General features: G+C 34.8%; 3 protein-coding genes across 3 annotated transcripts; 1 reads left to right on the top strand and 2 right to left on the bottom strand.

Moving 5' to 3' along the window:
* Positions 1–353: 353 nt before the first annotated feature.
* On the bottom strand, positions 354–4514 carry HELRODRAFT_172390 (hypothetical protein; the record flags this gene model as incomplete). The annotated part of the gene is made up of 9 exons (XM_009019046.1): positions 354–519; positions 1220–1408; positions 1540–1631; positions 2050–2219; positions 2558–2681; positions 3569–3814; positions 3957–4057; positions 4123–4204; positions 4344–4514. The coding sequence occupies 9 exons, from the start codon at positions 4512–4514 to the stop codon at positions 354–356; spliced, it is 1341 nt and encodes a 446-aa protein (XP_009017294.1).
* Positions 4515–4746: 232 nt separating this feature from the next.
* Positions 4747–8656, bottom strand: HELRODRAFT_172389 (hypothetical protein; the record flags this gene model as incomplete). Its single annotated transcript, XM_009019045.1, has 8 exons — positions 4747–4897; positions 5252–5355; positions 5835–5975; positions 6478–6711; positions 7207–7374; positions 7466–7677; positions 7768–8097; positions 8311–8656. The coding sequence occupies 8 exons, from the start codon at positions 8654–8656 to the stop codon at positions 4747–4749; spliced, it is 1686 nt and encodes a 561-aa protein (XP_009017293.1).
* A 1751-nt stretch (positions 8657–10407) lies between these two features.
* On the top strand, positions 10408–12145 carry HELRODRAFT_78998 (hypothetical protein; the record flags this gene model as incomplete). The annotated part of the gene is made up of 3 exons (XM_009019044.1): positions 10408–10463; positions 11767–11845; positions 12005–12145. Coding segments are annotated over 3 exons (276 nt in total), but the record flags the coding sequence as incomplete, so codon positions are not given.
* Positions 12146–13083: the final 938 nt, after the last annotated feature.

Here is a 13083-nt window from a genome sequence, read left to right as displayed (position 1 = left end):
AATCAACAGATTGATTGATTAATTGACTAGCTGACTGATTGATGGTTGATTGATCGATCGATCGATCGATTGATTGAATGGTTGGCCAATTGACTAATTGATTGACAGATGACATCAACAAAACCCAACCAAAGTATTCTCTCTCATTTTGCCTTGAAGATCATTGATGACCCTGCAGAGTTGAACCTTCTGTCTGGCCTTCAAAGATGTTTCATCCAACGTTAACAACTCCACACTCCTGCTTGCATGTAATGTATGTATGTACGACTGACGTACGCTCAATTGTGCAACCATTTTTATTCCATATTTATTCCCATATAATTATATATATTTAATAATTTTAATTCAAATTGTTATAATTTTATCAAGAGTATCAGTTGTTCCTTAACGAAATAAAAGAAATCTGGTAGGTGAGGTGCGATGGTGTAATGGTTAAGGTGCCTGCCTCTGTTGCCGCAGTGACCGGGTTCAAATGTAACAAGTTTCCAGCATGTCATATGCAACGTTTGTATTGTAATGCTAGAATTGTTGAAAGAGATCTTTGATGAAATGGTGCCTGCCATTTTGTGTGGCGGTCAGCAGACGCCTCCAGATGGCCAATTCATTTTTATTCCTTATACAGCGTTACAAACAGTACAAACAGACAAAATGAACCGTTCACAAAAAAATGTTCCATGGAAAGATGAACTGCATCGTGTGATTCTAGCGTGCAGCACCAAGAATGACAAATTATATGATCATAAAAAGTAATGTGACTAAACACGATGCAACGTCTTTCGTTTCAATAAACTGAACATCCTCAGTTTTTTGTTTTTTACAAAAATACCAAAAAAGTTTCCTCAGATTCAGCACAATGTACACATACATTTCATCTAATTTTCCCAGGAACGTACGTGAGATGCAATCATCTTGTTAGAGTCATGACGAGTAGGGAGACTTATTCACCTCCATTATTCAATAAATAAATGAGCACACGTCTAACGCGAATGATGATACTACATATCTGGCTTAATGACTGCGCAGTACAGCAACGAGCAAACCCACTCATACTAACAATCAGACACATACAGACGGAAACGCACAAAAACATTTAAGAAAACCTACAAAAACATAAGCATAGACACACATACACACAGACAGAAACACACTGAGACAGACAGACGGACACACAAACAGAAACACACGGAAACACAGAGACAGAAACAGACAGACAGACAACCTGACGGCCAACTTCTCAAGACACCTGTGCATCTTCTCAATCTCCCTTTTCAGCACACTCCTCCTCTGCTCCATCTTCCATATCTCGTTTTTCATAGTGTTGATCTCGTCCACCCAGGTTAGGGTAGCGAAGGTGGCCTTCATCTCCCGGGCAACATGAACCTTGCGCTCCCATAACAAAATCTGCTTCCTGATTCCATGTGTTTGTTTTGTGTGCGTGTGTCTGTGTGTCTTTGTATGTGTGTATAAGTGCGTTTGTGTAAGTGCGTGTTTGTATGTGTGTAAATCTGATACTTGTGTGTGATATGAAAAGAAACGAACTCAATCTCGAGTAGTTCCTCGACCATAGCCTGCTTCTCATCCAGCAGTCGATTGAACATCAACTGCAGATCGAAGTAGCGACTCTTCTCCTCCTGACGTTTCGCGTATCATTTTGAAACATTTTAAATTCACTGCGCAAAATTACTCACAAATTGATTGGCCGGTTAAGTGAATGGGTAATCAAGTTCCTACTGAATATTCTGTGTTAATTTATTTCAGTGCTTACTTAGTAACTTCCGATAAATATGCATGAAATAAACATTAGTTAATTGGTTAATTATTTAATTAAATGATTGATTGACCAAAAAATATCAATTAATTGATTGCCTATTCTGTAAATGAAACAATCAGATTTCGAAAAACAAACTAATGAACGAACGAGCAAACGAACGAACAAACGAATGAATGAATGAATGAATGAATGAATGAATGAACGGACAAACGAACGAACGAATGAATGAATGGAATGAACAAACGAACGAATGAACAAATGAATTAATAAATCATCACCTTGATAGAAGCTTCAAAGTAGTTGAGTAGAAACTTCTGACTGTCGTGCGATTCAGAGTAGGTCAGCCTCTTATTGGCTATCATGCAGTTCAGCTTGGTCACATCCCTATCCATCACGCGCATGCACCTTATCGTTTCCGCTATCTCTTCTCCCTCTCGCTTTATCTCTCCTGCTTTGCAGAAATAAGGTTGACAGAAATACGACAGCATTCAGAAATACGACAAATTTCATTAAAGACCGTTTTTAAATAATCATTAATAACAATATATTGATGTGTTGTACTAAACAATTGAAGAATCAATCAATCAGTTATTCAACCAAACAATAAATCCATCAACCAGTCACTAAATCGATCACTAAATCAACCAACCAACCAATCAATCAACCAACCAATCAATCACACTCACACTCACTTATTCATTCACTCACTCACTCTCACTTAATAAATCAACCAAATAATCAACCAGCTAACCAACCAATCCCCCATCCAATCAATCTTTCAACGACCTTGAACTCTAATCTTTTTGATATTCATCAATCTCAGCTCTTTCTTAATCTCATTAATCTTAATCCATTCATTATCTCGATCCTTCAGTTTGCGGATTAAATTAGCCTGGTCCGCCAGCCACACCTATTAATTAATTAATCAATTTATTTATTTTATTTTATTTATTAATTTATTTATTCATTCATTCAATCAATCTAATCGCTCAATCAATTATGATTATATATTTATACATAATCATTTGTATTATAATTATTATTATCATTATTATTATAATAAATTATATTACACCTATAATTAAATTTAAAATAACATGACGTAATGTGTAAACTTTTCTTAGGTCGTTGATTTGCGCGTTGGTTCGTTCGATCTGCTCGTTCAGCATCGATATTTGCAGTTCAAATGGGTTGACGTTCATACCCTGGTCAGTTCAGTAAGTGGCCAGCCAATCAATCACACAATCGATCACTTATTCAATCTATTGATCAATCATTTATTCAATCTATTAATCAATTAACCAACAACCAACCAACCTATCAACCAACCTATTAACCAACCAACCAACCTACAAACCATCCAATCGACCAATAGATCAATCAATTCGATGGATATTTAGTTAGTTTATCAGTCAGTCAGTCAGTCAGTCAGCCAGTCAGTTAGCCAGCCAGCCAGTCAGTCACTCATTCATAGAATTTATTTATAATTAATTATATAATAGGACAACTATGAACTATAAAACCAAACTGGAAGGCATGATACAAGCGTTTATTTACCTAGTTTTCATAACTTATTTCGACAAACATAAGCAAAAAATAAAACTTATCAACTACTATTTTTACGACCACTAAACAACATAGAATGACTATAAAACCAACCACTCATACACACGCACGAACGCAAACTCGCAAACTTCTAAAATCAAACGCGTGCAAACGATTAAACAGAAAACACACAAACGAAAAAATACAAACACACACACACACATAAACACACGGAGACAAACAGAAACTGACTCCAGACTGTTCAAGCAGACGATCCAATTTCTTCTGCAACTGCACCATCTGGGCGTTAGTATTGTGGAGTGACGATTCCAGCCTTGCCAGTTCACATTTAGCTCTAGCTATACTCTCGCTCTTGTTGGCCACCTGTCGCTGAAGCTTCGAGAGCAGACGTTGCAGCGAGTCGTTCACGATTTGCTGACGTCCGAGACGAGCGAACAAGTGAGCGATTTGGCTCTCTTTATAGATGATTTGCTGCTCCTGTGTTCGTGCGTGTGTGCGCGTGTGTGAGCATTGTTGCCATCGTCACAAATTATTATTATTGTTATTATTATATTTATTATTATTATCGTTGTTATCATTATTATCACAATGTTATCACATCAGCACAGTTACTACGAACGGAAATCCTGGTACTTGTTTGCACATGATGCAACTGCTTCACCATCTTCTCCAGCACCGTGTCTTCCATCATTCCATCTCTCATTTTTTCCGCGATCTCTCCTGATAAATTATTATAATAAAATGAAAAATTATTAATTAATTAGGCTGTTGATAACGCTACATACCTTTTATTTTGTACTTTTCAAGTAACTGCTTGTCCAACAACTTCTGCAGTTTCCTTATCTTTATTTGGATTTGCTCCTTTTGCTGGCAGGTGTTAGGAAAATTATTAGCAGAATTTTGTAGAACTATTTGAAGACACACATACAAACACACACATAGGCATATACATACACACGCACAGATACACACAGACACACACACAGACAGAGAGAGAATTACATACGATGTTAGACAGAACCACGGCGTTACTCGTTTCTTTGACGATGGCATCAAATTTAGCGTTCTTCCTCTGCAGGTTCAGGAAGACCGGCTGCTTGGCGTTCATAATCTTCAGGATTACCTTCGATGTGTACTGACCCCTGCTCAAATGTTTTTCAAATTTTTGTCTCACCATTTAGACGCTTAAAACTCTGATTAATTGATTAGCCGACCGATTGACCAGTTATATACGTGTTTGCTATTGAATTGAGTCATCTTTTATTCTGTATATTTTTTTCTTATATATCAATAGCTCAGCCAACCACTTATTCATTCCTCTAAGCATTCCTTCATTCATCCATTCGTTCGTTTATTACACATTTATTCTTTCATTCATTCAGCCGTTCATTCATTCATTCGCCCATTCGTTAAATCATTGAATAAATGAATAAAAAAAATCCCAATAATGACTTTTTCATTTCCATCAGGAGGTCAGCATTCTTAAGTTGCTCCTCACTGACGGCCTTGTTCAGCTGCTCGATGGCCGAGGTCTCCGACTTCAACTGCCCCAATATCGACCTTTCGTTTTGAGGATTTTGAAAAATTTTTCATTTTCTTGTTATAATATATATCTTAAAATTACCATTATTACTATTGATATTATTATTATTATTACTGATATTGTTATTGATATTGTTATAGCGTAACGGTTAAGGCACTTGTTCTTGCTGTCGCAATGACCGGCTTTGAATGTAAGAGGTCCCCGTTTATCACGTGCAATGTGTGTGTGTGTTGTGCTTGCATTCATCATATTCATTGTTTTTTTCGTTGCTGTGGAAGCGTCTCAGAGTTGATTAAGTAAGGAACAATTGATAATATTATTATATAACCATTATTATATTTATAGTATTGTTGTAATACATAACTACTAACTGATATACTTGGAGGGCCTGATTATGCGATTCGTCCTTCTTCTGGGCAATCAACAACTGACAATCCCACTGCTGCATCACGTTCTTCTTCTCTAACTGAACCGCCTGTGATTAATTAGTCGGTTGGTTGGTTGGTTGGTTAGTTGGTTGGCTGGTTGGTTAATTGATTGGCCGGTCGGTTGGTTAGATAGTTAGTTTGCTGGTTGATTGATTGGTAGTTCACTAATGATTGGTTCAATCAACCGGCCAATTAATCAGCTAATCGATCACGGCTAATCAATCAATTCAGTTAATCAACTGACGGACAGACCTACCTTTTTTTCATTCGTTATAATGCTACTCTATAAAATGCAGAGCTGCTTACATGTTATTTTATACTTTTACTTGAACTTTTGTGCCACAAAGGCTGTACACTATCCACACCACACAACGCACACACACCTCACGTACGCACGCGCAAGCACCGCATCATTACACGTATGGTGGTCTTTGAATTTCGGACAATCAGTATTCGAACCATGCCATCGCGTAAAAGCGGCGCTAAACATGGCACTTCTACCGACTGAGCTAACTCGGCTACCTACCTCCAGTTCGACAGCGGCCTCGGAAATACTTTCATTGAGCAGCTTGATCTCGAGTTGCATGGCATCGATGTTCAGGTTGAATGCGTCTATGTCCTCCTCGATCCTCTGCTTCTTCCTGTTCAACTGTGTCAGCAGCAGGTCCTGGATAATTATATTTCAATTCCTGTGACTCCATTAATAATTAAATATATTCATTCAACTCATTTTAACGATTTTTATTTCTCAATTTAAATTATCGTTCAATTTTAAAAAATTCAGAGGTGTCAACAAACAAAACACACAAAAGACAACAAAGCACGACACGTATCATGTCACGCACCACATAAATTGCATGTGACAAGTGGGGATCTCTTTGTAATCGAACGCGATTACTGCACAACAGTAGAAAGGACCAGACATCTTAACCACTGAAATATCTAACTGCACTAGTAAATCGAAGTATTTAATATCTTCATGCAAAGATAAATTCATTATTTGATAAATCTAAAGTTAGCATGCAGACTCCATAAATTAAACACAATCAATGATCAGGAATTAAGATTAAGATAATAATGACAACTATCATAATAAGAGACAGTGATGATATTTCCAACAAGTATGATAATGCCATTGATTAAACAGAAAAAAAACCCAATATATTCACATTCCTCTGCCTGCACCCCTCCACCCAACATTCCTCCACATACACCCACACGCCACACCCCATCACACCATTCCTCTTCATCATCCTAACATGCTCTTGCTGTTTCTCCTCGGCCTGATTGGCCAGTTGTTTGGTTCGGGATAGGCACCTGCGTGTGATCATGATGTCCTCTCTCAGAGCACTGCCCTTGCACTCCAGGTACAAGTGGTGGGTGTTCACGTTGTCCAACTCTACCTAAGTAAGGATCAGGTTGGTATTATTTTCATTTGTTGATCGGTCGGTCGGTCAGTTGGTTGGCTGGTCGGTCGGTCGGTCGGTAGAGTGGTTGGCTGGTCGGTCGGTTAATTGATTGATTGGTTGGCTGATCGGTTGGTTGGTCGGTCTGTTGGATGGCTGGTTGATTGGTTGGTTGGTCGGTAGGTTGGTTGATTGGTTGGTTGGTTGGTTGGTTGGTTGGTTGGTTGGTTGGTTGGTTGGTTGGTTGGTTGGTTGGTTGGTTGGTCGGCTGGTTGGTCGGTCGGTCGGTCGGTCGGTTGATTCGTTGGCTGGTCGGTTGATAGGTTGGCAACTTTGAGTTGTATCAGTTGATGTTTTGCAGGTACCTCACCATATAATTATAATTACATCATAACATTTAACTGATTCCTGTATGGATCGGCTATTGTTTGTTCGATAAAGTAAATAAAAAACATTAAATTGAAAAATGTTAAACATTGCAACTACAACAACCTTTAAATTTTCCAATTTTTTATTTTCACATTGCAGTTGCATCAACTTTTCCTCATACATCCTTCTGGCTTCCTCCAACTCATCATCCTCCTTCTTCCTCTTTTGGGACACTTCCTCAAAATCAGTCTGCTGCTTCTGAAGGATGGATTTGGATTTTTCAACATCTGCCTGGATAAACCATCAGCATGTGTTCAAACAGTAACAGTCTAATTAGTTTAGTTATAATAATTTTAATAATTGAAACCAGCAAAATTTTTACTTGTAGGTATCTCAAGTAGAGAGCCATTTCAGTTTTTTCTTCTTTTTTCTTCTTTAAACAATTGTTCGCCTCCATCATCTCAATTATCAGTTCGCCATTCTTCTTCTCATATTGTTCTCTCAGTGCTTCCTGGAATCTGTCCATTTGTGGGTGGTCAGGGTCGAGCAATGTGAAGTCACTAGTTTCCTGCTGTCTGCCTACAACTTCAGCATCTTGAGGTCCAAACATCGGTCGAAATAAAAAATCTGCATCACTCAACACCGACTCCAAATCTGTTGATTTAGACAACAAAGATGAAAAACTTGGACTGATTGTGGATGCTTCAGAACTTTTTGTTACCAATTTTTCATCATTCTCCTCCTCATCCTCTTCCTCATCAGTTTCTATGGGGATGTCAGGAATATCGAAATCATCTAAAAATGCTACTGATTCTTTTTCTAGCAAATGTGACACCTGTTCTAGTTTCATAGATTTTTTCTTTGTTCGCCTCAAACTTGCATTGTCTATTGAACTTAAAGAACTAATTGTAGAAATTTTAAAAAACCTTTGACTAGATTCGGATAATTTAATATTTTTGAAAGAAGCTTTAGGTATATTTTCAATGTTTTTCCTGTAAATCTGGTCTTCAGCTACTGACAGGAAACAAATTTTCAAGAATTGTTCACATTAATAGTTTACATTAATAGTTGCAATTTTATTTTTTAAATTTTTCAAAATATAAAAAATTATACCGGTAAATTATTATAATAATTAATAATAATAAAATTAAAAATGACTGTAATACTTTTATCTTTTTTAAAAATTTTCAAGAAATATATCATGTGATTATTATAAAAAATAGAAACCGGATGTCGGTGGGGGTTGTTCCTGTTCCTGTTCCTGAGCATCAGCATCAGCAAACGGCGTAACAGGAGGCCTCATCTCCTCGTTATCGTTATCCGTATCGTCGTCAAACTCATCAATCAGTTCATCAACCTCTTCCAACACATCATCAATACTAAGAAGACTTGTGTCCTTAAAATTTTTTCCATCTTCATTATTTGTGGTCTTTTCTTCCATAATGGACTCTATTTTCTTATCGTCATCAAATGTACTTTTACTAACACCATTTCTTATTGAGAATTCAGATTCAGACGATTTGGATTTGGCAGCGGTCGAGCTGACTTTTCTTTTTAAATCTTGGTCCGCCATATTTAATTAAATTTATTTATTTATTTTATAAAATTAAGTTGTGTTTTCATTCAGTTTACAAATAGGAGCAAATAAACGAATAATATTTTTTCTATAAGGAAATACATTTTTAAACCAGAAACTTGGTTTTTAAAATTTAAATGTCCAAAAATCAAAAACACTAAATGCGACATAAAAATTTAAACGTATTCCAATGAAACTATATTGTTCAGCGGTTGTCCAGGACATGAAACAAAAAGTTAAACAAAGTGATTAACGTTCTAAACTTTGAACTAAACATTTTAAAATGAACAAGGAAAAAAAAAATGGAAAAATCTCGATGGGCGGAGTTGATAATGAAGACAGAATCCTGAATGATGTCAGATTTGTGGATGATATTGATTACTTGCATTCAATGTCAGTAGCCAAAATCAAAAAATGAATCTCTTCGCTTCTGGATGGTGTATTTATTTAATAAATAAATTAATTAATTGAAGCAAAACATGTAACAGCATGGGAGTGGCATGTTTTGAAGGCCATTGGCCTTAATTTGATTTTTTTATATGGATACTTTTCAAATTAACCTATTAACGTATATATTTATATAACTTTGGCTGACTTTGTTCATAGTGTGTTCAAGTGTGTTTGTTTTTGTGTGTGTGTATAATGGTGTATGTGTGTGTATGTGGTGTATGTGTGTGTGTGTGTGTGTTTGTGTGTGTGTGTGTGTGTGTGTGTGTGTGTGTGTGTGTGTGTGTGTGTGTGTGTGTGTGTTCGTGTGTGTGTGCATGATGTTGGTGAATAAATCTATGTGTGTGTGGCACATAAGCTCGAAATTTGCATTTTTTGCATCAATAAAAGTAACTTTCATCATTTGCAGACACACACACACACACACCTAGACAGACAAACACAGAGGGAGAGAGAGACAGACAGACAGAGACACAGAACACAAACGACAGCAGCCAATGCATCGAGTACACGTTGGCATTTAAATAAATAAAAGAAATACTATTTAATCGACGATTCACTTTTAAACATCTGAATATATTTGTGAATTTTAAAATGATGGTGCTGTCGGAGATGTTGGGTTATTATTTCCTAATTAGTTTGTTAGTTTTTGGCAGTTTGATCCGTGCAGAGGAAGATGAGGCCTTCGATGAAATTCAATTTCCTAAGGAGAAGAAGGGAATTATGAGGGCTTTGGTTGAGGTTTCGTTTTTTTTAACTTTTAAAATTAAAAAAGTTTTAAATTTATTTTTAATTTAAATATTTAATTAATTAAATTAAAATGAATAAATAAATTTTTATAAAATTTGATAAATGTAATCGTAATGCAAGTTTAAATTATATGTAATAAAATGATATTAAATAATGAATAAATCATATATTATTTATATTTATGACATATGTTATTACAAATTACATTGATGTAATTATATATAATTATAACTTTTAATTTATTTTGTTTAATTCTAATATATATCTATGTAAATAAATTATATTATATATGTATAAATAATGATTACATAACATTACAAATGTAAGTATGTAAATTATGACTATATATATATTATATTTATAACAATAACTATATAGTAGTGACTATTGTAGGTAAGCTAAGTTATTTTTAAATCTTTTATATTAAAATATAAAAATTCAATTTGTTTGTTAAAAAATATTTAAGATATTTATTTTATACTTGAATTAACTAATTTAAATTAAAAAACACTTTCATAAATAATTTTTTTTTATAGAGCTGCAGTGGATGACGTTTGAACAGGTACCCAGAGGTGAAGAGATTCATCTTTGATGACATTCCTTTGTTGTATCCTTTCCGGCATAAATTTGCATAAATTATTATCCTGTCCAAATTAATTAAATTAAGGGTTAAAGGTCATTCTCTTTTAATTATTTCTCATAAGTTTCATTAACAAAATCCACATGTTATATGGGATAAGTGGAGATCTTTTTATATTAGAACGTAGTTGCTTTGGCAGCTGCTTTGACCAATATGCCAAATTGCTATTCATAAGTTTAAATATATTATTGGTTCAAATTAAGTTAGAGTGAAAAATTGTTTAATCATTAAATTAGTGAAACAGAATTTACTGGTTGCGTTTATAGTTTTACCTGTAACCATTTTAATTTTGTCATAATGCTTTTCTAATCGGGATCAGTAAATTTAAGATATTATTATGAATTTTTTATTTTAATATATTTATAACAATAATGATAATATTTGTTATAATGATTGTCATGATTCATAAACTCAGCTTAGTGTTGTAATCCAAATATGTGTTCTTAAGACCTGTTGTTCTAGTCACACCCATTTCATCATCATCTTCATCATCACCATCATTATAATCATTATTAATAACATCTGTTGCATCCGTAACTCAGTTATAATGATAATGATGTTAATGAAAAATATACTATATCATTATTATTATTATTAAACATTATTATTATTATTGGTGTGCTTTTCTAGAAAAAATCAATTCATTGGTTTATAAAAATGGCTTGCTTGTAAGATGTATTTATGATTGTTTTTAATTATTTTGATTTAGTGGGCAGACATAAAGATAGGTAGGTAGGCAGGTGGGTTTGTAGGTAGGTAGGTAAGTAGGTATGTAGGTAGAAGTAATTTGAAAAATAAAAAATCAAAATTATTGCAAATTTCACTGTAACTTTATATGCATGATGTTATTGATTGATAAGTGAGCAAAACTTTGAGTCAACAAGTTGGTCATGGTCTATTGCAAAATGCTCTTATGATCTGTAATTTGAAGCATATATACTTTGATATTGCTATTTATCTGTATCTGACTATACAAGATAGTGATAGCGATGCTAGAAATACGTCAAATAAATATTTGATATATCAAACAAAATATTATTAGAAATGAATTATCCTTAACCGTTGTGAATATCTTTTGAATAAAATCTACCATAAAATGATGAAACTCGCCAATCTGCCATGCCATGTATTGATAAATACATTTCTTGGATGTACCATTCCGTCCATTCGTCTACTTGTCGCCGCGTGCAAAATTGAAACGTCTATCCATCTATTTATCCTCCCATCCCATTCTTCCGCCGTTTATCCAATCACACGCACGCACGCACAGTCACAATGTTGAATTCAAGAGTGTCCCAGGAGCATCTCCTAATCTCTACTTCCTTAATGCACAGGATGAGAAGGTTGAGGTAAGCTGTCTGTCTGTCTCTCTGTCTGTCTGTCTCTCTGTCTGTCCGTCTCTCTGTCTGTCTGTCTGTCTATTATCAATTTATAAATTTTTTCATAATAATAGATTTTTTTAACTCATGACATTAATCCACCGTTTTTAACAACTTGACCTTGTTTAGACCGTCGACCTGACCCAGTTAGACAGGGAGGGGTGCAACCAGCTGCTGATCAGGAAGGGCTTCTTCAAGAGGAACAACCCCGGAGATGGAGTACCTCCTCAATTTAAGGACGGCCCGTACGGGGAACATGTCGAACTCTAGGACTTTTGCTGCCTTATATTATTATTATTTATATTATTATTATTACATATTTATGGTTATTAATTTTATTGCTAATATTAATGATATCATAGTTGTTTTACCAAGTTGTTGTAACGGTTATTGTTGTTGTTGCTGTCAAATCTTGTTGTTGCTGTTATAATAGTTGTTGTCGTTGTTGATGTTATTAAATGTTATTGCCGTCAATTTTGTTACTGTCATAATTATTAACGGTTAATTTAATGAGTTATTAAAAGGGCGATATTTATGTTTAAATATATTATATATTTATGTGTTTAATTATTGCTCATGATCTGTATTAAATGAAAAAATGCCTATAGCAAATTGCCATTCACATTTAAAATAGATATTGTTAGTGAGTTTGCCATCCAGTTCAATTCAGTTTCATCCAACCATAGTATATTCGACATCCCATTTTCGTGTTATCCTTTCGTTAGTGTTGGGTATGTCTTGTCTTGTTATTTTGGGTTGACGTTTTTTTTTTTAGAATTTGCATAGCACGTGACAAATTTATTTTGCTCGTTTTAAAAGTAGCTCATTATTTTATTTCTTTCATCTTCCTAAATTATTCTCCCCACAATGTTCGGATGCCAGCGCGTCTTGATTCGTCCGCAATTCATGAACGGTCTGACGTAAAACAGCTAATGATGTCATCGTCGTAAATTTCCTCGGAGATGGACGATGGCTGATGATTTTGTTTTACTTCACACTAGGCGATGATTTGTCAAGAATCAGGTGCGTCCAACCATCCGAGCGTTGAGAAAGAGTTTAATAAAACGTTCAAATTGATAGATAAGACTTGACTTATTTACCAACTCAATTTAATCGATTCGAAACGTTATGGAGCACATGAATAACTTGATAAATTAATAAAACATAAGAGGAGTCCTTTCTTTTAAATTACAAATTTAAGTTTTATC

The sequence above is a fragment of the Helobdella robusta genome (genome assembly GCF_000326865.2).
Source record: "Helobdella robusta unplaced genomic scaffold HELROscaffold_23, whole genome shotgun sequence".
Classification (NCBI taxonomy): Eukaryota; Metazoa; Annelida; class Clitellata; order Rhynchobdellida; family Glossiphoniidae; genus Helobdella; species Helobdella robusta.
Note: the sequence above shows the minus strand (reverse complement) of the source record. Positions and strands in the feature narration are given on the sequence as shown.